The 25,504-nt window shown below is 43.6% G+C and overlaps 2 protein-coding genes across 4 annotated transcripts in view; one reads left to right on the top strand and one right to left on the bottom strand.

Annotated features, from left to right (window-relative positions):
- LOC119175860 (ribonuclease H2 subunit A) overlaps positions 1-14,569 on the bottom strand; it is a 40,507-nt gene extending 25,938 nt beyond the window's left edge. Inside the window, exons 1-5 of the mRNA XM_037426869.2 lie at positions 14,342-14,569; positions 6,455-6,526; positions 6,257-6,380; positions 4,941-5,028; positions 2,865-3,002 (exon numbers count right to left, since the gene is read on the bottom strand). Coding sequence (XP_037282766.1) covers positions 2,865-3,002; positions 4,941-5,028; positions 6,257-6,380; positions 6,455-6,526; positions 14,342-14,468 — 549 coding nt within the window. The 5' untranslated portion in view covers positions 14,469-14,569. The remainder of the gene's footprint in view (positions 1-2,864; positions 3,003-4,940; positions 5,029-6,256; positions 6,381-6,454; positions 6,527-14,341) is intronic.
- A 903-nt stretch (positions 14,570-15,472) lies between these two features.
- LOC119175858 (lateral signaling target protein 2 homolog) overlaps positions 15,473-25,504 on the top strand; it is a 72,742-nt gene continuing 62,710 nt past the window's right edge. For 2 of the 3 annotated variants that reach the window (XM_037426867.2, XM_075876299.1), the window contains exon 1: positions 15,500-15,730. In XM_037426867.2, the coding sequence (XP_037282764.2) occupies positions 15,692-15,730 (39 nt within the window). In that variant the 5' untranslated portion in view covers positions 15,500-15,691. Of the gene's footprint in view, positions 15,731-25,504 lie in introns of all 3 variants that reach the window. The other variant, XM_075876300.1, reaches the window with a different exon arrangement.

Here is a 25,504-nt window from a genome sequence, read left to right as displayed (position 1 = left end):
TTGCGACCTTTGCGCTCTCTGTTTGCGCTCTCTCTCCGAAGAAACGCTCTCTCTTACAATTTGCGCTCTCTCTTCCGAAGAAACGCTCAACATTTCCAGTTAAAGTGAAGCCTTTTTGGGTCGGTCTCTGAAAGAAGGGTGCATGTGAAGCAGCACTGGCGAACGAGATACGACGATCATTTGGAAATCAACCACAAACGAATTATATTTCTCTTTTTGTTTTATCGGGCGAAGGCACCGATTGCACTGCGGCACTGAAGTAAAAGCAAGGAATTGCGAGTGATACGATCAAAAGCGCTTGGCACGCCCACGATGGCCACCATTATCACTATACGAAAACTAGAACAGAAATGGAGATGACGCACTCTAGGGAAACCGCGCAGTGCGGCCAAACCGGATATGCTTGCCTGTCAATGGTGATAACTGCACGGCCAACACTATATACTGTTTCAAATGCTTGAAACATGCGCTCTGCTGTTTAGGTTTCATTTGACGCTGATAGTACGGTACGGGAAGCAACAGAAGTCTACCGTATTTACTCGATTTTACTGCGCCCTCGATTTCAACGCGCACCCGATTTTCACGACGAAAAAAAAAAAAAAAAACGTAAGACATCGATTGCAACGCGCACCCATTTTTCTCGCTGGCCTGCACGATCACACCACTAGAAAAAACGACTCCTTTCGGGAGCGTCCTCCATTTAAATATGAGGTACGGGCGAAGCTTGTGCCCATCTGACGTGTAACAGAGCATTGCCGTCACTGCAGTTTTACCGTGGACCGATGTCAGCACGCGAACTTGCTTTGGCCCCTTCTTCTCGACGGTTGTGGTGCCAAGCATGTCGAAGTAAAGAGGCGTCTGATCGGCATTCCCGATTTGCCCAAGCAGGTAGCCGTTGTTGTGCCGCAAGTTTAGGACGAACCTCTGAAAACTGTGAAGCTTTTCATCGTACTCTTCCGCAAAAATTTTTGCATATGCCCGTTCCTCTTCAGAGGGAAAAGCCTTCTCCAAGTTAGTTAGCCAGCACCTGCTCACTTTAAACTGGCTCCGCATTAGACCTTTTTCTAAGGCTAATTGCATAGCCCGCACTTGGAGCAGTTCTGTCGTCACGGGCCGCTGTGCCGCTCGCTGCTCAAGCACATACTCGCCGAGCAGCTCTTTAATTTGCGGAAACCAACCCTGCTGTGGTCCACTGAAGCCTTTGCGTGAAGCTTTGCTGTCGACAATCTTCTGCTTTTGTTTCCGCCAGTCCCGCACGCACGTTTCGGGAACTCTGAACGACCGCGATGCGGCCCGATTTCCGTACGTTTCTGCACACGCGATGACTTCCCTTTTAAAAGTTTCATCGTGGTGCACTCGAGTTTTTGGATTCGGCCCTTCCATGCCGTCGATGCTAATGCACTACAAGATGACGAACTCCTCAGCACACGTACGAAGTGCCGCACATGGGAAACACATAGGCAGAAATGGGCGACGCACGTAGGGGGCGGCTACATTGGAAATGCCGATGGCAATAGAATGACCGTATTAATTTTTTTTTTTGTACTCGGTTCTAACGCGCATGCGATTTATGAGCTCGCTTAACCGGAAAAAAGGTGCGCATTAGATTCGAGTAATTACGGTATCTAGTAGACAAATTTAGTGACAGGTGCTCATTGAAGAACATACTGTTCCTTTATTACACCAGTTAAATTGAGCTTGCACATTTTAGAGCAGTGTTTGGTTTGATACATCCAACAAAAAATACTGAAATGATGCCTCTACACTTAACTAATGAACTACAGAACCCATTCACACCATCAGACCATAGCAATTTCCCCACTGCAGCTTAAAAATAACTGCAATGACGAACGGCGAATTAATGCTAATTCAAGTGGCAGAGAATGGCAAATTTATTTTGAAGTTCTAGTAACGTACAGTTTAGAACAGGAAAAGTTTCATGTGGGACATTTTCTCATGCAGAGGATGTATAGAACTATACCGCAAACAGCTATGAGTAAGGCACACAGATTAAAAGGACACTAAAGTCAAATAACAATTTGCGTCAGAGTAAAAGCTCAATGCATGACGTCTAAAACGACAATATCATCAACAGCAGTGCCCCACTTAATGAGAAATTAAGGTAAATGCACAAGAGCACATGTGCTACGTGTAGGACATTCACAAAGTGATCCCAATGACATGAAAGGTACTGCCTACAATTAATCACTAGTAATCGAACTAGCTGCACTAAATAAAGAACCTTCCATGCATCAAAAGACGTAATAAAATTCTACTTGTTTGTTTCTTTTTGATTCACTAAAAAAAAAACACGCCGGACAATTACTATGAAGGAAGGACGTGAGTAGTTCAAAAGTTCAATTTTCGCCTGGTTACACTGGACAGGTCGTGCCATCTAGCGGGGCCCAGTCGAACCAAGCACGTCTGCCATCTTGCAGGCCATGGCAGCAAATAGTTCAATAGACGCTGCTGCTGCTGTGGCTTCCACTACTTTTGTTCTACTGCTACTAGTGTCGGCGGCGGCGAAGTAAGGGCGGGCAACGTTGAGCACGGCAACAGTGGTGTGACCTGCTCAGCTTGAGGTGGGTAATTTCAAGAGCGCTACCCTGATGCAGACCATCAAAAAGTGATTTTATTTCAAAATAAGCAGTTCCTTGGCACAAAAGTATGACTACAAGGTTTCTGGACCGCTATTTCAACAATCAATGTCAACTTAATAGTTGCCTTTAGTGTCCCTTTAACAGGAATTGCTGCTTTAAACAGACACACATGAAATGTTCCGTTTTGTATACTGATATAGAGTACATAAAAGAGCAAATACTGTAGATACTAGAAGAATAAAGGTGTAGATATGAGTATGTCACCTTGGCACAGATACTAGCTGCGCTAACGATGGGATATGTAGCATCTGCCTTTTTGGCCACCGTGACTTTTATATCCGGAAAAAGTGCTTGTAGCTTTTCTTGATACTTTTCGGGTGGGCCTACAGTGTCCACGTATACCTGGAAAATGAACAGCAACAGAAAATAAAATGCAAATGCAGCTATTCTGATGACATGGTCAAGAGTAACACCCTCTTTACAACACACAGAAATTATGTTTTTGATTATGCTATACTCAAGAGCACAAGCCCAACAAAGAATGGAAGGGTATAGACCAAGCTTAGCCTTTTAGAGAGGCACTTTAGCTCAGCTACTGTGAGATATGACTGCACCTTATGAACAGAATAATCCACAGGCTCACTGCCAAAATACAGAAACTTCGATGCTCGGGTGCATGAAATTTACTACCGTTTTGTACTTCTCGGACTGTAATAATACCATACACTGGAAGTGCACAGAGTGCCACCATCCATACCCATACACTCAATACACATTCTGGCCTTGAGCCTATTTTAGTAGGGCTTTGAAGTAAGCAAGGGTGCTTAACTGAATTAGCAGCACCTCACAACATCCTCAGCATTATAACGCACTTAGTGGCTTCTCCGGCTTCCTATAATGTCTTTCATAATGAAGCTTCTCAAAGGCATTGCCTTCCTTTTTTTTCCCCTCCTTAAGGGGCATGGCCTTGCTGTTTTACTGGTGGCTGGGAAGTCAGGTATTCATGGGTATTTTTTTTGTGTGCTAGGTATCCCACAAAAATTTTAGAAGGGTATGTGCCCCAGCTGTGCAAACACCTTGTTATGCCCCTGGCTCATGCATAACCCTGTGACTGAATGCTTGCCTCTGAATGCACAAACATGAAAAGGCATTGGTGCACAATGCAACAGAGCCCACTGAAGCAAAAAGACAGCCTCACAGCAGCCATACTGTTTCACTGCTTCTCACACATGCAGCCCTCGCCCAACAAGCCTGAGAACACAGGTTCATATGAATGGTCAGTTGTAACTACTGCAGTACAGGGCTAGCTTTCTTGTTTTGGGTGTGCATTTTGAAACTATGCCTAAACTGATCCTAAAAAACAATACCAGCTTTAATTACACATCACATTAGAGCACTTAGTAATTACATAATTACTAGACGCAGGTCTACTTATTAATAAAAGGCCAACCGCAACGAAATTTGGCACTCCGCAAAAAGTGAATATAAAGATAGTCTAGCTAGAGGTAGTCCTGCTAAGTGTCACTTTCGAAATACAAGCGCTTACCTTAGAAAAAAGCTTGCAAATGACGGTGTTTTTGAGACGAAAACTAGAAAAAACGACGCCATTACGACTGAGCGGAAGAGACATGAACCACAGAAAAATCGTCTGTTCCGCGCTCCTCGAGCACGCACATCGCGGACGCACCCCTTAGTGTGCCTGTTTTTGTAACTTGAGAAAGCTGCATGAAGATGCCTCTTATCGAACGCTGGTGTATGACCCCTGTATTCAGAAACGCTGCTTGACTTGAACTTGACTTGCCATCGACCTCAATGCAACATGAATGCGTTTCAAACGCGCTGTCTTTAGGCGGTGCCAAGGCAGCACAAATGCACAGACGCATTTCAAACATGCTGCATTGAAAGCACCTACAACGAAGGAAAGAGCGATTCAGCGGCAGGGAGGATCGCTCACAAGGAGTGATGCGGCAATGTTCTGTAGTAATCGTTATATCCGGTTCTGTCCAATTTGCCTGGCCACACCGCTAGAGCTTCGCGCCACCCGCTTGCTGGCAATTAGAGAACCAATTATAAGAACCAATTATAATTATAATACGCGACTACAAGATTTTTCACTGTTGTTATCGTAACTTACCGTATATATACTACGTATTTATGGCCGTTTCCGCCTAAGTAAAATTTCGTTGCAGTTGGCCTTCAAAGCATAGGAATCACAAACAATAATTTGACTGTTATTCTACTGTTATTCTACTAGCACACACTATGTTCTATTGGAGCAGCACAATCAACTAGTATGGAGACTTCTTTACATACACAACCTAGGCAAGAACAAGTACTTACTTGCGCTACTTGCACACCATCCTCCAGAGCTTGGCGAATGAGACCAATGGCAGAGTCATGGCTGATTGCATTGAGACTGTACTTTGTCCTATCAGAGAAAATCATGACATTTCATTCATTTTTTGTACAAATAGTCATGCTGTTTCAACTATTGAGTGCATCAGAACAAGTCATCACAAGTTAAGCAGGCAATGAAGAGAAAAATTGTTTCTCTAATATTAGTAAATCACTCTTCTACAAAATCACAAAACTGCTTTTGACACAAAAATAGACTTGAAAAGCTAGAGAACAAGGAAGGAAAATACAGGTGGCAATGCTACCCTTCATGTTCTTGCAATAACTCGCTGTGACATGATAGCCATTGACAGCGCCCACAAGGGACCACGCAACCTGTTATCAGTAAACATGGAGTACATTGAGTTCTCTCGAAACCAGAGACTTAACATGGCAAGTTAGGCAGGTGCGGAGATTTCAATGCAAAATTAAAATTTAATACACGGCTTTCATTTTTCCATTTAATAAAGTATAGCGCTCAAGCAGTGAAATCTGACATCAAAACATTTTATATGACTAGTATGTGCAATCACTTGAGAAAATTTCATAATTGTCGTACCGTGTTGCGATGAATCTGGCTGATAAAATGATGTAAGCTCTGATGTAAGTTTTCAAGTCAAAATTACAACAATATGAGATGAACTGAAGACGGAATGAAAATCAGTGCATTACTTAGCCCTAAACTTTTGCATTTGAATCCGTAAGCACCGTACCTATGACCATGAATACCAACAGCAACATTCTGAAAATAGTTAACCCATCTAAACTGATTCAGAGACTCTTTTCTCAAGCAAAATCCATGCACTACACTTTAAAAAGTTTGCCCCTTTTGAGACCTACTAAACAAAAATTTTATCTGTGTTGTCTACCCTTTCTTTTATTTAACACTGCACATTGAAATCAAACTGAAAGAGGCAGCAAAGATACTATTTTTTGCATAACTAAATACTAATTCTAGCCATCAAATGTTCTATGCTACATTATTTGGTTGATTCCACCACGGGTCGCCATGATATACATTTACCAATCGCTGAAATCTCAAACCGTTTTAAGGCAAATTGGCAATAACCATTAAGTTTTATTTCATTATCTACTACACTGATAGAACATGGTACTAACATAGCTACCAAATCCAAGGGCGAAATCAGTTATACTAATGTAACAAGATGAAACAGGCTAGAGTTATTCTGGCTTAGTACAGCTTGAGTACATGGGCACAGATGTTTCACTAGTGGACCATAATTTGCCAAATGTGCACTCACACATCAAGCATGTGACCACTGATGACAGAGGGCGGTATGACTTCTACCATATAGCCAAGGAATGAAGTTTTCTCCACAGCCTTGAGAAGCTCTTCCCTCTTCTCCTCAGTAAGAGTTTTTGAATCTGGTGAGGCAATAACAAGAGGAAATACTGTAAGTATGCAAGAATCTTAAACTACTTGTTTGTGGGTACTTTACCTGCAAATCCAAGTTCTTTCAGTTGACTTTCTGCTGATAATGGACAGTAAGCAATGCCATAGACCATGGGGCCTGCAAAAAACATATGTAAAAGGAGCAGTTATTCTACCTTTGTTTCTTTCATTCAAAGCCAAACTTATTCTGAGCCTTAATGAAAACTATTCGTGATCACAGCTGTGCTTTTCTTAACAATACACTTAATAACAACACTTAACATAACAACACTTAATAACAATACAACACATTTCATGTAAAGGCATGAGCAAAAGTATACAGACCATAGGATCGTGTGGCAAAATGGATTAATGCATCGACAGATGCGGCGCCTGCTGCAGTGCGCATGCACGTTCCATCCTACCAGGTGGCCTCTCATATCGCTTTGTCTTGTAGAGATATGGCGCTCGTAGCCGAAACGACAACCGAGTCGCTTCCTACAGTCTATCGAATCTGCACCGTTTTCTTACCTAGCAGTTGCGGCAGAGCCGGTCCAAGCGCCGGGCTCGCAATGTTTCTTTACACCGGTTAATTAGTCTAAGCATAGCTTGCATCATGCAGCCTAATGAGCCCAAGCATAAAAATTACGTTTTTTAAGCCCAGCTTGCCTTTGTCGTGTTAAGCCAAGTTAAGCCGAAGTAAGTGTAGTTGAAACTAATCATACGTAGTTGAGCATGGTAGCACCTAATAAAGCCAGGCATAGGTAGGTTTAATTAAGCTGATTCCAATTCAGTCTAGTCTAGTTTGCTGCTTTCACATTAAGACAAGTTAAGCTTAGTTGAGCCCAGATGAGTAGGTATAAATAGCCCAACCTATTAAGGTATAGACGGTTTCGCCAGAGCCTGCCGGTCTCTAGCAACATTGTGCGTTCACTGGAAAATCACCCCTAAAAACTTCCGGTTTAGCTTGTTCTTGAGTGGGTTTAGCATTGGTTGTTGGCTATGGCTGCTTGTGTTCAGATGTTTTATGCAGATAAAATTATTCCGGTGAAGCAATAGCCACTCGAGCACAGCTGTGTCAAGTCAGGATGCTGTCTACATGCCTGAATTATTTAATATGCTAGTGAAAACGTTGTTTTTTGACTGATGACGATGGAAAGAGCGCCTTTATTGCAGCGATCACGCGAAAAAACTGGATTTCTGCTTAAAGCATGTAGGTTTGTTCTGCCCACCTCATCAAAGGCAATGTAAAGCTCAGCGCAGACTAAGGAAACAAAGGCGATACTCAGATGTTCGACTAGTCGAAGGCCCTCGGTTACCGGCAACACACCGGTCGCTGTCCTCCTCGAGCCGTGGCAAACAAGTGTACTTACACATGAAATGGTTAGCAAAATGTGAAAGCTAACACTGAAAAGTCATCGCAAAGCTGTTAATTTTATAGTTTGAGCGATCATCAATGATGTTCGACACAACACGGCACACAATGTAGCTGCGCTTAACATGAATCGCCGCACAACATGTACGTCTAGGTGTCCACGTTTCGTTGTCATTGCATTGGTTTTTTTTCTTGTAAGTGATGCTGTTGAGTGGGCTCTTATCTGTGCGGCAAATATGACTCATCGCCTTTTTTTCTGCCGCTAATGAACATCGCCGCATTCAAGCTAATTTATATTTTGGGTATGAACAGTTGATTTATGTAGGCTCGACTTGAAAGTTTGATTCACGAATATCTTACTCGCGAGTAAACCATAATAGTTCGTTTGATCCTGCAGCCGCAGTTGACTTATCACATCAGTACATTTTAAAATTTCTCAGTCACACGAACACGTCAGATTGCGGGCGATTCTGATCGCCGCTGACCTCTTTAAGAAGTGCGGTGTGACACAGACGCAGAAATAAGCGTTTTATCCTGAGGTTGCGTGCTCAGACGAAAACAGAATTATGTTCGGGGTTCAACAGGAGGAAGGTTTAAAGTTTTAGTCGAAAAGTTGAATTGAACAAACTCACTATGAATCGAGAAAGTCTTCTCCAGCATGTGGACGATGTGGGTGCGCTTTGAAGACGCATACAGGGAAAAGACAGGTGTGCGCTGTCAATTCCCGGTCTGCGACTTCAAAGTGCATCCACATCCTCGGCATGCATGCAGAACCAACTGGCTCAATTAAGTTCGCTGACAAATGTCTCCTACAATTTATGCATTTTCTGTTTGTATAGGCGCGACCACACTCAGACCAGGCCACACGGAGTAGGGGGCCGCGCTCATCGGAATGCCACGGCGTGTTTTTTGCAAGGCGCCCGTCGTCCACGCGAGCCGTGCGCTACGTTGAGCCCCTTCATGTTGAACGTTGAATTCCCTATAAGCACAGAAAATCAAGGGCTCGGAAAGTTCCCAATTACTTAGAAGTGTGGCAGCTTGAGCTAGTTGGTATGACATGAGGATATTTATAGAGAGAGAACAGAACAACGACACGGAGACAAGAAGGGCACTCTCGCACTCGTGTCGTCGTCGTTCTGTTCTCATGCTATAACTATCGTCTTCCCAATTACTCCTGATTGAGTAGAGATTTATTAGGCTACAGAAATCTAATTAAAATCAAAACTAATTATACTTATTTATACTTATGACTGATTAATGTTTGTGCAATTGAGCTAAGCATACTCGACGTACTTAAGCATGATGTTGCAGAATTAAGCAAATTATGCTAAGTTAAGCCTAATTAAGACATCTGTTGCTGCATAGGATGCTCTGGGCAGTCAAGATGTTTGATAGTAATTCCTGTAAATTTACACAGTAGAAGCAGGCTGTGAAACTTTCCATATATATCCATCAATGCAGCACCTAAATATATAAATATTCTTTTTTTCAAAATGTGCAGCAAGACACACTATGAAAATAAAAAACGTGGCAAAGAATGTGCCATCATCCATGTCTTTTCACGCTGTTTTTAACTATGAATATGTAACAACTGGCCCGCATTCACTTTCTCTTAAGGCAATTAAGGCTCGAGGTCATGCTTTCCCTATTGCACCAGCTTGTATCACAAAAAAAGCTAAAGTGAATAGCACTTTATAACTGAGATGATTTCGCTTGATAATTCAACCCTTGAACAACGACATTGTTGAGCCACAGAAAGGGGTACCGGCCACATCATCATCATCAGCAGCCTGTCTACGCCCACTGCAAGGCAAAGGCCCCTCCCATGATCCACCAATCAACCTGGTCTTGTGCTTTTAAAAATGCAGCCATGTTATACCTGCGAACTTGTTAATCTCATCAGCCCACCCAACTTTCTCCCTTTCATGCATTTACCTTCTCTAACAATCCAGTCAGTTACTCTTAATGACCAGCGGTTATCCTGTCTACGGCTACGAGCTCAGCCCATGTCCATTTCTTCATCTTTATTTTAACTATGATGTCCTTAACCTCAGTTTGTTTTCTGACCCACTCTGCTCTCTTCTTGTCTCTTAAGGTTACACCTATCATTTTCCTTTCAATTGCTCGCTGCTTCGTCCTCAATTTAGGCTGAAGCAAGCTCCAGGTTACTGCTCCATAGGTAAGTATCGGCAAGATTCAAATGTTACATACCTCCTTCTTGAGAATTGATAGTAGATTACCATTCATAGCAACTGTGTGTGGCCATCCTTCATATGCTTAACCTAATGCCCTACCTCTGTTATCACTGTAAACAATGAGAGCAGGCGATCACATTGAAATAACAACCAGTTGCCACTTTGCCTACTAGCACCGTAACCCCACCAAACCGAGTGACAAGAGATGCCGTCTGATACGGTGGGACGTGCATGTGCACCGCTACAGGCGCTGCATTGCTAGATGGCATGTGAATGCATTCTGCCAAGCGATCCTGTGGTCTTTACACTTTTGCTCATGACTGCACATGCTCACTGACCCTGCTTTGGCACTTCAAAATTGACTTAAGTATTATAGTTCAGAAAGAATAAGCATAGACAAATACACGTTAGGTCAACATAGCACAATCGTTAGGGAAAACATTCTGTATACCTTTTTAGATAATGACACTAGTTGAAGGTCAAAAGAACTATTTACATATACCTAACACCCCCAACTTACCAACAATGCAATTACAATGTTCTACTAACAACTGATACATAGCATTTACAAAACATCGGCAATGTCATTGTGAATCTGTCAGCAGGTCCTACAGTGTTGGCACACATATGTGTGTGAAGATGCAACTGTAGATGGCCATTTTTATTTAACAACTCATCGTCTCAGTCATTCCTCCAACACTGCTTTACTTTTACTTCGGGAAAACTTTACTAAAGTAGCAAATTATTCCTCTCCCTTTGACTGATGTCCCTTAACATTCTCAACTGCAAATGCATGTGGGTTAATTCTCAAGTGTTACATCATTAACCACCAGTCCTCCAACAGTAGAGTGAGACTGAGAGAGAGTTTCAAATATGACTGCACGAAAGTGTTACAAAAAGACACTAAAGAGAAACAATGACTTGGTTTAGATTGACAAACTGCACACAGAGAACTCTAATGCCACACGTTTCACTATCGTAAGTTCATTATTTGCGCAGAAAATCAAGGACGAAGTTTCATTTTTAAATTGCATGCCAAAATCTTCGGAATCGATGTCGAAAATTTCAAAATACTATATTTTTCGTATTTTCGCCACATTGACTCGATGAAATTTTCTGAAACGTCGCGATGCTAGGTTTATGGCACCCGCAGATGACAATGTACTTCATGCTCGTCAATTTGAAGCTATGTAGGACCCAGTAGACCCCTTCAAAATCTATGAAGTCACAGTGTTCGGCTTTGGAATCTCAAGGTGGCATCTCCACTCCTATTTTCTTTTCGTGCTTTTTCTCACTTACTAAGCCCCGTGTCGTGGTAAGAATGGTGTTTTCAGGATTCTGAAATTGTACTTTACTAATGCACGAAAAATCATTTTGCTCTGTAGTGTTGTTCCTTTAATAAAAAATATAGCTATATATATATTTTTTGCAAGGTGTTTTAACGGTACAGGCAGGTTGCACTGGAGCTCCAAATTAGTTTGAAATTGAGTTTGGATGTTTTCCGTTTTTTACATATGTACTTCTTTTGTTAAGATCTGTTACCTGCAAAGCCTTGTAATATTGTGCGTAGTGGCAGTTAACATTTTATGAATGTGTTAAAATTTCAAACCTAGAAAAAAAATTGGAATCATTTTTTTACACCCAATTTATGAAAATTTCCATTTATGATGGTTTGTTTTATACAAAAAATACACAGGTACTTAGGCTACTGATTACAGCACCAGTTATGTAGGTGTCACTAATTAACCCATGTGAGAAGTTTTCTTGGCTTATGCTCAATATCTGCCAATAAAAAGTATACAAGCTTAAAAAATATACAGAAATCGCATAGCAAACATTTCCAGTCAACATGTCACGAAAACGAACCAAAAACTATTTTTGAAACCAGGAGTATCAAGTGAGATATATTTTCTGAAATACAAAGAAATTCAATAACAGGTGATTGCAAAATCTCGAATTCCATGACCTAAAAAAATCTAACCCCACCTTAAAGGGCCAGTAAACAATCCCACAGCCTAAAATGTGTCATGAAGTTATGACTGTGCCCTTGTGCAATGTGAGCCTGCTGCTGCAAGACTTTTGCAAATAGGTGCAGTAGTAAGAAAGTAACAAGGGATAGAACAACTCGCATGTACTAGTTTGAATTTGCTAGCTCTGCCTGCCCACCCTCGTCGGCAGACAAAAGGGGTAGGTGTAGCCCACTCTCATGACTACACCCGATTCAGCAACGTAACACTACATCAGCGATTACTTCATCGACATGCAGCCAATGAGCCAGCAAGGCTTCCCTTATGTGTCACTTGTGTAAGAGCGACTCTAGGGTCTCCTTTAGGGGCATTGTGAAGAAGCGCGGCAACTGTGCAGCCACAACCGCATCAACACAGGGCAAAAGTGCAGTTTCATGGCACAGATGACCAATCTATGAAGTTGGGGCAATGTCAAGTAGCCCATTGGCAAGTATACGTCACTTTGCGTACATTAAAGATTTGACAGCCACTACAGAGGGGCGCATGAATTGTTTTACGAAATGAGGATCTGCGCGGCGAGCAGCGCTGCAATGTTCATCAAATGTGATCACCGCGAATGTCTGCATGAATTTGCGAGCTTGTTTGGAAGATGTACCAAAAAGTCCAAGTATGTTTACTAGCCCTTAATTTTACACCTCACAATAAAATGGACTCCCACAGATACCTCATCGTTACAATCTCTAATCAACTTACATGGTCTGCACACATAGCGAATCTTACAAACAACTGCTCTAAATCACTTGGCTATCTCAAAGATAATTTTTTTTTTTTGTCTCCTGCTCCCATAAACAAGCTTATTTGGGAAATGTTCAATTGGACAATACTTGAGTGTGCCTCAGAAATTCAGAATGCCTACCATATTAGCTAACTTGAAGCAGTCAAAGATAATGCAGCCCATTTCACCCTTTTCTTCATCTATGAGTGATATAGAAATATAAGTTGCATTAAATCATCTCTCATCATCCCTAGTCCACACTGTGCTGGAAGACTTCTCAACTTCCCCTTTTCCACAATATAACTTACCCCACCTCAAGAAGACACTTTTACTTACACCCAACTACACTTCACATTATCTGTTTAACAACTTGGGTCTACAATGCTTGCACAGTACCTCTAATGGCTTTAACAAATTGTTCCAGCGCTGTACCGTGTCCTTCTATCGCTCCTGTCCGGGTGTTTCGCGCTGTTAACCACGATGAAATTGTTCCTACCTGTTATTGTTCCTGTTATTGAACTATCGAAAATGCTATTCGAGGATATAGCAAAATGATTCAAATAACTTTGAGCAGCTATTTTCACATTTTCTAACCCCTTAATTTTTCTCCCCCCACTTTGTTACTTTAAGGCAGATCAGCAACACTCGCCAGCTGTATTCATGTTTTACTATCAACAGTACTGCTGCTTGTTCTACCAATTGTTCCATAAGATATACTACTTTTTTGCTACACCCATCAACTTCAAGGTGGTACTGTAAGTTTCGTTTACCATGGTATAAAAATGATCATGACCGCGATGATGATGAAAATGATAAACATGTGCTTTTTTTTTTGCTGACGAAGCTTCTTTTGTGAACACATATCATGCACAGAACAGATCAGACAGAAATACACAACACAGTGGACGGGGAACTCCCGCTGATCGGACGCGTAAATTAAAGGTTGCGGGTTCTGGCCTAGCTGATGTCATTTAGATGTCTGTCACAATTATGAAACTACAGCGATTTTTCTTATGTGTGCTTTACGATTTCCTTGGCTCAACTGCCTGTTGCATTTATTAGGTCTGCCTAACAAGCAAACGAGCACCTCGATCCCATCTTGCGTTTCTCACGATCGTATACGAGATGCCAAGAGCATGAGGCAACCAGTCCCGCCGTGGGAGACTCGAATCCGGGTTGTCAAACTGCAGGACCGAAAGTTAATACCAGCCAAAAATATGCTAGATTCAAAAGGAATATTCTGGACAAGCACTTAGTATTTAGTTGCGCGGGGTGTGATCGGCTACGGTCCCAAATTCTGTGTCACTTCTGTCGCGTATTGAACAGCTTCACCAGTTATCCAGCATGACAGAGTGAAATGGCTCCTCATTTTTTTTTTTTGTTTCCTGCCGTTTATTTTAAGCCCAAAAGCGCACAGTAGTCTGGAATCTTACTTTTAGCTGCTGCTACTACTACTACTACTACACGTACTAGACAACAGTGCAATATTGAGAGCGCTTGCCATGACTGAAGGCAGCCAATCAAATCGACTCCTGCACATTTCCGAGTATATTATTCTAAAGAAGCATTCAAGGCAGTCACTGTCCCGAGACCACGCGAAGGAGCTACAGGAGCACCAGAAGCAAACATCCACGCACACTACCTAAAACAGGTCCTCTTCCAGCCTCGTCCACGCCGAGGATGCAAGGCTCCGACTTTGCCACATCCGGTACAACTGACTTAATTATAGCATTTCTGCTATTGTTTTTATTAAACGCATCTAAATTCATGCTTGCACTAACACCCCAGCGACACAAACGACTGAACCAACTAAACCCTGCTTTTCCCGCTTTTCCGACAAATGTTTTGCAGATTGGATTGGATTGGATGAGTTTTGCCGCTTCTTTCAGTAAGTCACATAGTGACATTTCTTAGTTAATTTTAGGGTTTTAGGAAACTTTATGGCTGAATATATTTGTTCCCTCAGGGTGAATCACCAAAATCGCACCATGACACGAGTTAAACTGGAAGTTAGTATACACAGAGATTTAGTGACACGTTTTTATTGTCTCACTAAATTTTCAAATTCATGCCCTAAAGACGGTCGTTTGTTTGTAGTCAGATCTCAAAGGCTATACACCGAAATAAATTAGCGAGTCATAACACGTCCTAAGCGCCACACTTCAAAATTGAAGAAAATAAATCAATGTACAAACAAGTCAAAGATAATGTTTCGGCTTAACTACAAAAAAGTAATAAATGAACAAGGAATATGTAGTTGATATATCTTGTGTTGTGGGATGTTAAACTTCAAAACACAGTGCAACAAATAGCCTCTGAGATTATATCGTTTTGAAGAGGAGCAGTGCGGCCAGCGTTAGAGTTCATTTCAATCATACATAATTATGCGAACATCAAACTTTGTTTCTAGTAGAATGTGAGGTGGGGAGGCTGATATAAGTAGTACCTATGGCTTTTCTTCCTATTTAGACGCAAGCAGTCAACACATGAAGTTTTATAACCACATAACCATCAATAACCATACTTGGACATTTGCTAAGACAAAATCTTGCTCTAATAAAATTGTTTTACTTTAATTATTGATGAATTTGCTTGTAATCGTAGAGTTTCTCATAAAATTGAGCAACTTTATGCGCGTAATCGTTCAATCTTGCTTTGCGTCATAAACCGCGTCATGATTGCGCGCGTCTGTTTTAAAAAAAAAGACGAAGCCGGAAGTTAAAGGGCAAGCACGTTGCGCATGCGTCGTGCTCGGCCTCGCGCGTCCCGTTCTGCACGTCCCGTTCCGCGAGCGAGTCAGCGGCGAGCTTGGGCGAACGTAGATGTGCTCGGGCCGTGCTGCGTGAGCCGTCGGACCGTCGGTCGAGTGCGGGCGTGACTGGGAGTAGCGACGGTTTCGAGCAAGCCGGTTCCTGTTGGCTGGTCTATTATGATTTGCGGAACGCTGGCGGGTTGAGCGAAGGCAGATCAGCAACATTCGCCGAGCCGCACGATGATGAACTCCCTGCGAAGATGGTTCTACAGACCGAAGGTGAGCTGTTTAGGCTTAATGTTTGATGGGCTTTATCGTCTGCAGCGGTTGCGTTTTTTCATTCGCACCTGTCTCTCTGGTGATATTTCAAATACCTCGTGCGCTGCCGTTCTTCGAGATTAACGTTATATTCTCGAACTTTATTCCAAAGTACACCGCACCGCAAGTGTAATTAATTTTGCGTGCTGTTCAGTTCAGCGACTTTCAGTTGAGTCCTAAACTGCTGTCAGGCGCTTGTACCGAAGCGCGCGGTTTCAGGCCCTGGACTGGTGTTCCCTGATCGTGAGCATGCTGCGTGCGAATAATTTCTCTGTCCATAAGCGCACTACACGTTCGGGGCAATTAGAGCGAGTATTGTCTTTGGCTAGGCCGAATGCGTCATCGGCGGGAGACTCACTTTCGCAATCTCTTTAGCGGGGACATATTCAAATTGCCGAGCCGCGATATCCGGAAAATGAGCCACTTCGCGTCGGCCCATAGGATGTGCTAATGCAATAGGCGTTGTGCCCTTATTTTCGTACCACTCGTGGTTATTCCCATGAGCTGTATCGTAGCTGATGCAGCTAATGTTTTGTGCGGGAATTTAGCACGGAGTGTTAAGTCGCTTTTGCCATCAGCTGACAGCAGAAATTTGACGCTTAGTTCGTAGCGTTTAGCATAGATGTTCTCTGCTCTAGCTACTTTGTCGTCATCGTTTCTGCGTCGTACCTCAAAATTCTCTTTTCATTCGCTCGGCTATGCATATTTTAGTTCTTTGAAGTTGCCCCTGTTATATGAATTGTTTATTGGTTCCTCACAATGTCTTTTTTTTTTCATTTCCAATATTTTTCTTGTTTGGCACGTTATTAATGAAGTTAATTGTAGAGGAGTCTCTCGTAGCTTTAGTGTTACCTTGTAGTGTTTTTTTTTTTTTAACTGTTGATTGATTTGCGAACTTTTTCTTTCTTGGATATTGTATATTTAGGAACTGTGTTGTAGATTACTTGAAAATTGAAATATTGTGAACACCGGTGTGCATATAAAGCATTCGTGTCGTCACTCGGACGTGCGGTTAAGGGGCAACGAAGCTAACCGGGCCGTCGTTCATTGCCTTCGGTGTTTTCGAGGAAGTGGTCGCGCGGAAACTTTGGGGGGTCGATGATAGCGCCCTGTCCCCTTTCTCGGAAAGACGCAAGCGTGTCGCGAACTGAGGCTCATAGTTTTTATTTCGCGGTCGATTGTAATACAAGCGTATTTCACCGGTCGCCATTTTGGTGGGTAATGCATTTCACTGTACTACTGGTCCGACCTCGCAGTTCGTTCCGAGTGGACGCGCCTCGCAAACTGACCGGCTATAATGTGCAAATGAATTGAAAACCTTAATTGGGGTGGTGATGCGTTCATAAGATATTTATTCGTTTTGATTTGTACCACGCAGTAGAGAGCATGACAGTGCTTGTTTGTGTTCCCTGTGCGCTTGAATGGAATGGCAGGTGTGTGTGTGTGTGTGTGTGTGTGTGTGTGTGCATGTGTGTGTGTGTGTGTGTGTGTGTGGTTCCGTTTTACACGGGTAGTGCAGCCGGGAAGACCTGTTAGAACCATACCATAGCCTCAGACGATATGTCGTCCTTTTAACTGGGCGTTAACTATTCAGAATACCACACACACATACACGCAAGCTTGATGTTGTGTGTCCGCGCCGTTGTTGTAGTAAACCGCGCCTGAACTTACCCAGCCACAAGGCTTTTCGTTAGAAACGTGGATTGCGGCTTATAGAAGCTGCGATGGCAGGACTACTAGCAGAGGTGTGTGCCTCGACCATTGCGTCCTGTTAGCTGACGGCCATGGAGCGCGTGGGGCCTCACACGCAACCTCGGTGGGCGGAAGCATTTCCAAGACGCGCCAAGCCATGTGGCGCAGGGCAGCCAGACATTTGTTCAAATATCGCGAAGTGCCATGTTTGGACAAATGTCTGGCTGCGCTGTGGTGTGAGCTATACCGTTCCCTCGAAAGATAATGAGATTATTTTTGTTACACGTATACCCAGACCATTGTTAAGCCAGTGCGAGGGCGTTTGCTGCCTGACGCTGGTCACGTTGTTTCTTTTCTCGTCTCTTGGTCATCGGGATGCAAGGAGGTGACCTGTGCGGGTGCTTCGAGATCCCGATTACGCTCGCAGATAGTTCCGGCCAAACTGGAGAGCAGTCCGACTTTCTTATCAGCGCCGGCGAAAACGACGTCTCGTGCATAGGAAGATAAGCGGACTGTGCTGCAAGCCTCTTTGCTCGCCTCTTTTTTTTTTTCGTTTAAGGGATGCACGAGCTTTCCACAACGATGGCCGAGTGAAGTGTAGGAACTGTATCTTGCAGGAAATATTGCTCATTCACGATGCTCTCCCACTAGCAAACGTTGATATTAAGAAATCGTTTTCACGCCCTGCATATTACATGCATGGTTATATTGACGTGTGTATAATATACGGAATGTTCAGCATAGTGGCCCCGCCGCGGTGGTCTAGTGGCTAAGGTACTCGGCTGCTGCCCCGCAGGTCGCGGGATCGAATCCCGGCTGCATTTCCGATGCAGGCGGAAATGTTGTAGGCCGGTGCGCTCAGATTTGGGTGCACGTTAAAGAACCCCAGGTGGTCGAAATTTCCGGAGCCCTCCACTACGGCGTCTCTCATAATGATATGCTGGTTTTGGAAAGTTAAACGTCACATATCAATCAATCAGTTGTTTAGTATAGTGTTTTTGTGCCTGTGGTGGTAGCCGTAGAGCTAGTAGATCATTCCGAAGGATATACATTACCTTGTTGCAAAAAAAAAAAAACGAGTTTACGAATAGTAGTTTTTGTGGTCGTAAAGCGTGTCCACTTGGTACGTATTGCATGGACGTTTTAAGTGACTGATTCCGTCCACAGAGCTTCTTAAAAAAAAAAAAAAACGTAAATGAAACGGGTCTTTTTGCCGCAAGGTTGAGGACGTATATCTCGTACAAGCAGCGCCTCGTTAACATTTGCAAAAAATGGACAGCATTCGTGCCTGCTGCAGCTAATAAATACATTGCCGTATGTGCGCTGTTAGGTGATGCATAAAAATACTGATCAATTTGCCAAACGTCCGCCGCTTCGAGTAATCGAGCTCGACGAGCATTGTACAATAACCCTGTAACAGGTGTTTTAGCAAAAAAAAAAAAAAAACTTTCGTGTAAAGCTTACATGCGGCATCGTTGTCTTGATAAGCAATCTCGTTTATCAGCTTCTTTATTGCACTTAAGCGGGCCGCGTCTGTTGCGTTTGGAAAGCGCCCCGCCGACTGGTGGATGCCGACAGAGCCACTCTGACGTTCTGCCGACTAAATGCGAGCGCGCGGGGAATTCGTTGCAGGCGGCGGCTGCTGCATTTGTGTGCATGGAAGCACGAAAAGAGTCGTTTATCGTGCGTCAGATGCGTTTTAAAAGCCTCGGGGGCTCCAATTAATCGTAAATCTCAACCCGCAGTTCTCTTGTTCTTTTTCGGGACGTCAAAACACCGCAATCTATTTTGTTGTAATCTGAACAGCAATGTTCTGACGTTCTTACGGGCCACTTGAACGAAACGTTGTAAATTGTGCAGTGCGTGTGAGAGACTTTGTGTGTTGTGCGACTGTTATGCGTGTATATAACTGCATGTGTTGTGTGTTTATCATTGTATATGTCACTGTCATCACCCGGCAACTGTAGTCTCAGGTGAAAAACCAGGCAAACCTCTCCAGATTCCCATTAAAAATTTTTTCACAGCGCTTTATTAGGGAAATACTACTACTACTACTACTACTACTACTACTACTAATAATAATAATAATAATAATAATAATAATAATCGTAGTAACGTCGCCCTTTCTATTCTCTTGCTGTTAGAACACCAGAGCCATCGGGTCGATATTCCAGCCCTCTAGCGAAATGTGCTTTGCACACGTAATGTCTTGCTTGTTGCAGAATGTGAAAGGACAGCGCCCGCATGAGCCAGACTTTCATTATCACGCGCTTTCACGGCCTATATGCCGAGCGAGTTATTATTATTTTTTTTTTTGCAAGCACACAGTCAGACACCTGTTGCGATTATTGCACTGTGTGTGTGCGCGTCATGGAAGCGCGCGCGTCGACACTGCATGTCGCGAGTGTGTGCATTTTACGTTGATATCGGGCCCCGAAACGGCTTCGCAATTTTCACTTCACGTCCAAAGTCGTTGTACGATACGTCGTCGCTGGTGGAGATGGTACCCAAAGGCGGCAGCTGTTCTGCTCTCGTGTAGCGTCGATCAGTGTGGGCTGCGATCGTTTCCCCCGTTGTTGTGTGTCGTTAATTTCCATATATATATATATATATATATATATACATACACACTTTATTACACTGGAGTGAACAGGGGCTTCATTCGCGGAGGAAGTGTCGACTTTATGTTGCACAGGATAGTGAAAAAAAAAAAGGGGGGGGGGGGGGGTCTCTGCACTGCCGACGTACTTTCTACGTTGCTTCTGATGACTGGAGGTATGAATGTGGGTGGACGCTTGTCGGGGAAGTCCCTGCGCGATTTCCGCGAAGGCGCGCCTCTTGACAGCGTTGTGGGAACGTTCTAGGTTTTTTTTTTTTCTTTCGCTCCTGCGAAGCATCGTGCTCGTCTGGCTCTGTCGAGTGGCCACCGCAAGCGATACGTGCCACTCACCTGTGGTATCGCTGCAGCGCGCAGCCACAGAGGTTCAACCGCCACGAACTCGCCCCCCCCCCCCCTTTTTTTTTTTCCTGCTTATTGGCGCGGCACTGCGTAAATGGGCTACCAAGATGCTTATGAACAACCTGTTTTAACCTCCCGTCTAGACAAAAGCATAAGCACGTCTTTTTTTTTTTTTGAGGGGGGGGGGAGAGAATGTCTTGTGGAATGAGTGAGTGACCGTAAGTGTGCCGCCGTATCGTTTGTTGTCTGCATAGAGCAGGCGGGGGCAATACATACATACATACATGCATGCATGCATACATACATACATACATACATGCATGCATGCATGCATGCATACATACATACATACATACGCACATACATACATACGAACATACATACATACATACATACATACATACATACATACATACATACATACATACATACATACATACATACATACATACATACATACATACATACATACACGCATACACGCATGCATGCATACACGCATGCATGCATGCATACACGCATGCATGCATGCATACACGCATGCATGCATGCATACACGCATGCATGCATACACGCATGCATGCATGCATACATACATACATACATACATACATACATACATACATACATACATACATACATACATACATACATACATACATACATACATACATACATACATACATACATAAAGCTTAATGTGGCTGGATGGCACATAACAGAGCTGAGCTAGTTGTTAGGTGTTCACGTTAGAGGCAGGGTGTGCGCACGCGAGAGCGAAGTCGGCCTGTCTGGTGTCTTGACTTCCCTCTTGTGTTTCGTGTGTTTGCACGCCCTGTACGGATGGCGCGTTTTGTGTGCAGCGCGATCGCCCGTATACGTCATCCTTGAGTAGACAGCATGCAGAACTCGGGGAGGAGAAAAAAAACGATGTACAAGGCTGGCAAAGTTTGCTTGCAATGCATTTGCTGTCTGGGCTACTTCCAACTGGGGTAACACCTATTACTTCACGTAATGGTCAGTACGCAATATATGCGCACTTATTTGAACTTAAGAAGGTGGTATGTCGTTAAGTGATGAATTGCGCAACTTCAGTGATAGGCTATGCGTTTCGGAATGTGCGCATCGCCTATGCAAAAACGAAAAAATATAAGTAAAATAATAATTAGGTAATTTGTTTATAAATAAGTACACAAAACATAAATAAAACGCTGCTGAAACGTATACGTGATCTGGTGTCGTTTTAGTTTTTTTCTTTTTTTGTATAGTCGAAAACGTTAGGCTGTGACATGGAGTGGTGAAGCATCAGTGTTAGGATTAAGATTTTCCTGGCGTGCTCTCGGTGCACCGATTTTCTACCGAGAGTTCTGCGGTGTGCCATCCCGACGCCGCATCAGATAACAACGCTGCAACAGCGCGAGCGATGTTTGGGTGAAGGCTGAATGCAGCAGCTCTGCTAGCGTTCAAAGTGCGCTGTGGCGAGGCCTCAACACTTGTGGCTGGTAGCGAAACATCCATAGTCCGTCTGCACGTTCTCTTGTGGCTGCAGCTCGTATCACGCCAGGTCTACTGTATTACGCACATTACCGCTATTCGCCGACAGGTTGTGTGTGTGTGTGTGTGTGTGTGTGTGTGTGTGTGTGTGTGTGTGTGTGTGTGTGTGTGTGTGTGTGTGTGTGTGTGTGTGTGTGTGTACACTGAGTATATACATATACGCAACTAAACCGTGACATTTTGCTGGAGAACTATTGTTTAATTATAAAATTATGAAATATTGTGAGAGAACTGGTGTAAATGTATTTGTCTTGGACTTTTCATAGATGATGACTTTCGGCGACGCAACCGTGTCAGATACGATTATAACGGGCCTAAATCGGCTTGCAATGCCATGAGCGAAAAAGCTGACGTTGTTTTCCAGCCATTATATCGTTCGTGAGGTCGAAAAAAAAAAATTCGTATTTTAATGACTCTGTCTGTATTAACGATTCTTTACGAAGGGCTCAAATGATCCTTTAATTATCCGCGAACTAACTGCACGATGTTGCGCATCGCGATATCTCTCTAGTCGCGCAGACGGACGTCACTCGCAATTATGTACCCTTCGCGGCCAATGTAGAAGGATCCGGCCGGTGGACTCTATGGTTACGCCGTGTGTGCCTCATCCAACTGTGACCGTCCAAAGTGCGGACGCGCACGTTTACTCTGTTGCAGTGTGTGTATACACACATTCGAAGCTCGGCGGCTGTCGCCTTTCGTGTGTGCACTGCTACGTGACACCGCTCCGTAATGTGCTAGCGCCTCGCGATTCGCGTCTCGTCTGCTTCCCGGCGCGTTTGCCGTTTTCGTCGGCAGTGGCGTGGTTCGCGTCACTTTTTATTTCTAGGCGCTCGTCGCCTGCCGCCGTTTTGTTTAGCAGCTGCCCTGCTGAGCAACATTGCACCGTTCCGTTGTCGTTCCTCCCTTGTCTCGTGGTTTTGTCTTGCGAATGAAACTTGGAAACCCTGCCTCTGTCACGTGTGTTTAACCGCCACACTCTTCGATGGTGAACACATTCTCTTCGAACAGGACGAATTATAGTGTATGCCATAGTTAAATTGAATTGAATCTTTCTTTTCACGTTTGATTATCTACATGAAGGATAGTGGGAGTAAAAAGCTGCACTGAAACAAGCTTGACTAGCCCCCGCTACCTAAAATACTACTGGCATACGAATACGATAACAAAAACATACTATGCAGATATGTGGTGATGTCAATCAATATAAATACATAATATAAATGTAAACAGGATACAACGGTTATGAAGAGAAAAACAAAACATCAGAAGCTTAAAATTCTATGTATACTTGTGTTGCACAATGCATAAGAGGTCAAGAGAGAGAACCGTCTCTATTCACAAAAGCACGGAGAAGGAGGGCGTGGGAGGAACGTCTAGTACGGGGTCCCTAGGACGACTCCACCGACAAGTCGGACCCGCTGTACCAGAGCTCGAAGGACCTCGGGAGGTCCATCGCGGAGAGCATCGTCCCAAACAGATACAAAAAAAAATGAACATCATGATGCAATTTATATGAACAAAAAAAAAAACATTTTTTTGTGGCCACGTTTTTTTATATTTACATCAAGTTTATTTGAGACGTAATAAACCCGGTCAATCGATCATTTACGCTCGCTACGTTTTTTTTTTTTTTGCGTTTTCCTAGCGTCAAATGACATCGTACGATTATTCATTACTACGGCATTACCGATGCGCACCTGTCATTGTTGATTCTGTGACGCGTTGGCCATTGGGTGGGGGCTACAAGCGCCTCAGCGGCTTACAATACGGCTCTTTATTGTTGAGCACGTTATTCGTGTCAGATAGGTTCGGTATATAGTCGGGACTCTTTACTAACGCTCGCTCACTTACTTGTCTGCGTGTGCGTAATTCTGAAAAAAAAAAAATATGCTTAATGAGTGTTCATAGCACGATTGCCGAGACCGCATCTTTATAGACTCCTTTGTCGCCAGAATCGTGTCTCGGTGCGTATAAGACAGGCAGCGCCGGCACATTAGCGGTATGTCGTCGAAATTGTCCAAGTTTTAGGGCATGGTAAAAGAGAAGGCGTACAAACACCCTACGTCTTTTCAGAAGATTATCTAAAAGTTTCTGAAACAGAAGGAAGCACGTACGAAAGCGCAGTGTAACGTCTTCTTTCTTCACATGTTTTGTACGCTGAGCTTTATCAAAAGACGCTGGTCTACAGAATGGCAGTGGCCCTTCTCATTGTGAAAGGGACGGTGTACTGAGCAAAGAGCATGTGGTCAGCGTCAGTTTGATCGAGAGTTCATGTGCTGTCTCTCTCTCTCTCTCTGTGGGGGGGGGGGGGGGGAGACAGGCCCGAACTAACATTTTCGAATCGGGGTTGTCCAAATATTCATTCTACATGCCCATATGCACCGAGTGCATGTTTGGGTTGCTTTGACGGTGTGAACACGCTGACGAAACATTGTTGGAGCAGACTTAACCATTTTGTCAGTAGCAAACGGTTGCATTTTTCTCGATATTAAAATAAAATTGGCAAGCGGGAAAAATACTAGTATACAGAGTGTCCCAAATGTCACGCATCACGAATTAAAACAAAAACAGACAGGGGGAACTTCGTTACGCGAAGCACAACTAATGCATACTGTTTCCGGTATACTGTAATCATCATCATCATCATCAGCGGCAGCAGCAGTAGCCTGATTAAGCCCACTGCAGGACAAAGGCCTCTCCCATGATCCGCCAAATCAACCCGGTGTTGTGCTTTCTGCTGCCGCGTTATATCGGCGAACTTTTTAATCTCATCGGCCCACCTAACTTTGTCTCCCTTTCACCCGCTTGCCTTCTCTGGGAATCCAGTTAGTTACCCTTAATGACCAGCGGTTATCCCGCCTACGCGTTACGTGCCCTGCCCATGTGCATTTCTTCTTCTTGATTTCAACTATGATATCCTTAACCCCGGTTTGTTCCCTGATCCACTCTGCTCTCTTCTTGTCTCTACTTTTTTTCTCCAATTTTCCTAATGGGGTATGGTTAATTAGCCCTAAATATGTCTCTAATTGGAAAAACACTCACCCAATCATTAAAATGTCAATAAGTTGTATGTAGGTATGTTCTATTTGTGCTATTTTCAACAACGTGCCAATTGCGTGCTCGTCTATTCTGGCTAAACAAAGTAAATTAGCGATATCCTAAAAATGGCACCTGACACAGTGTTTTTCTACAGGAGGGGGGGGGGTCGAAGTCCGAAGGCTTAGAGTAACTGTATACCACATACAGTTACTCTACGAAGGCTCGCCGCAGCGCCCTCCCTCCGTATCATGTAAATGTATGGGGCTAGCTATGCGCCCACATTAGGTCCACCTTAGGTCACTATATATAAGGGGCACCCCCCCCTCCTCCCCTGCCCCCGTTCGCACGCTTATATGACTGCGACTGGGAGGTATAGCAAGTCAAACTACGATCCTACCTTTTGTGAGTGGGAGCGTAGTCGCGTGTTATGCACCTGAATACGCTCACGTGTTCACATTTCGTGTGATTTCTTTATCAACTGGAAAACT

Source organism: Rhipicephalus microplus, chromosome X (assembly GCF_043290135.1).
Source record: "Rhipicephalus microplus isolate Deutch F79 chromosome X, USDA_Rmic, whole genome shotgun sequence".
Classification (NCBI taxonomy): domain Eukaryota; kingdom Metazoa; phylum Arthropoda; class Arachnida; order Ixodida; family Ixodidae; genus Rhipicephalus; species Rhipicephalus microplus.
The sequence above is the reverse complement of the archived record's forward strand: the minus strand, read 5'-3'. Positions and strand labels throughout refer to the sequence as shown.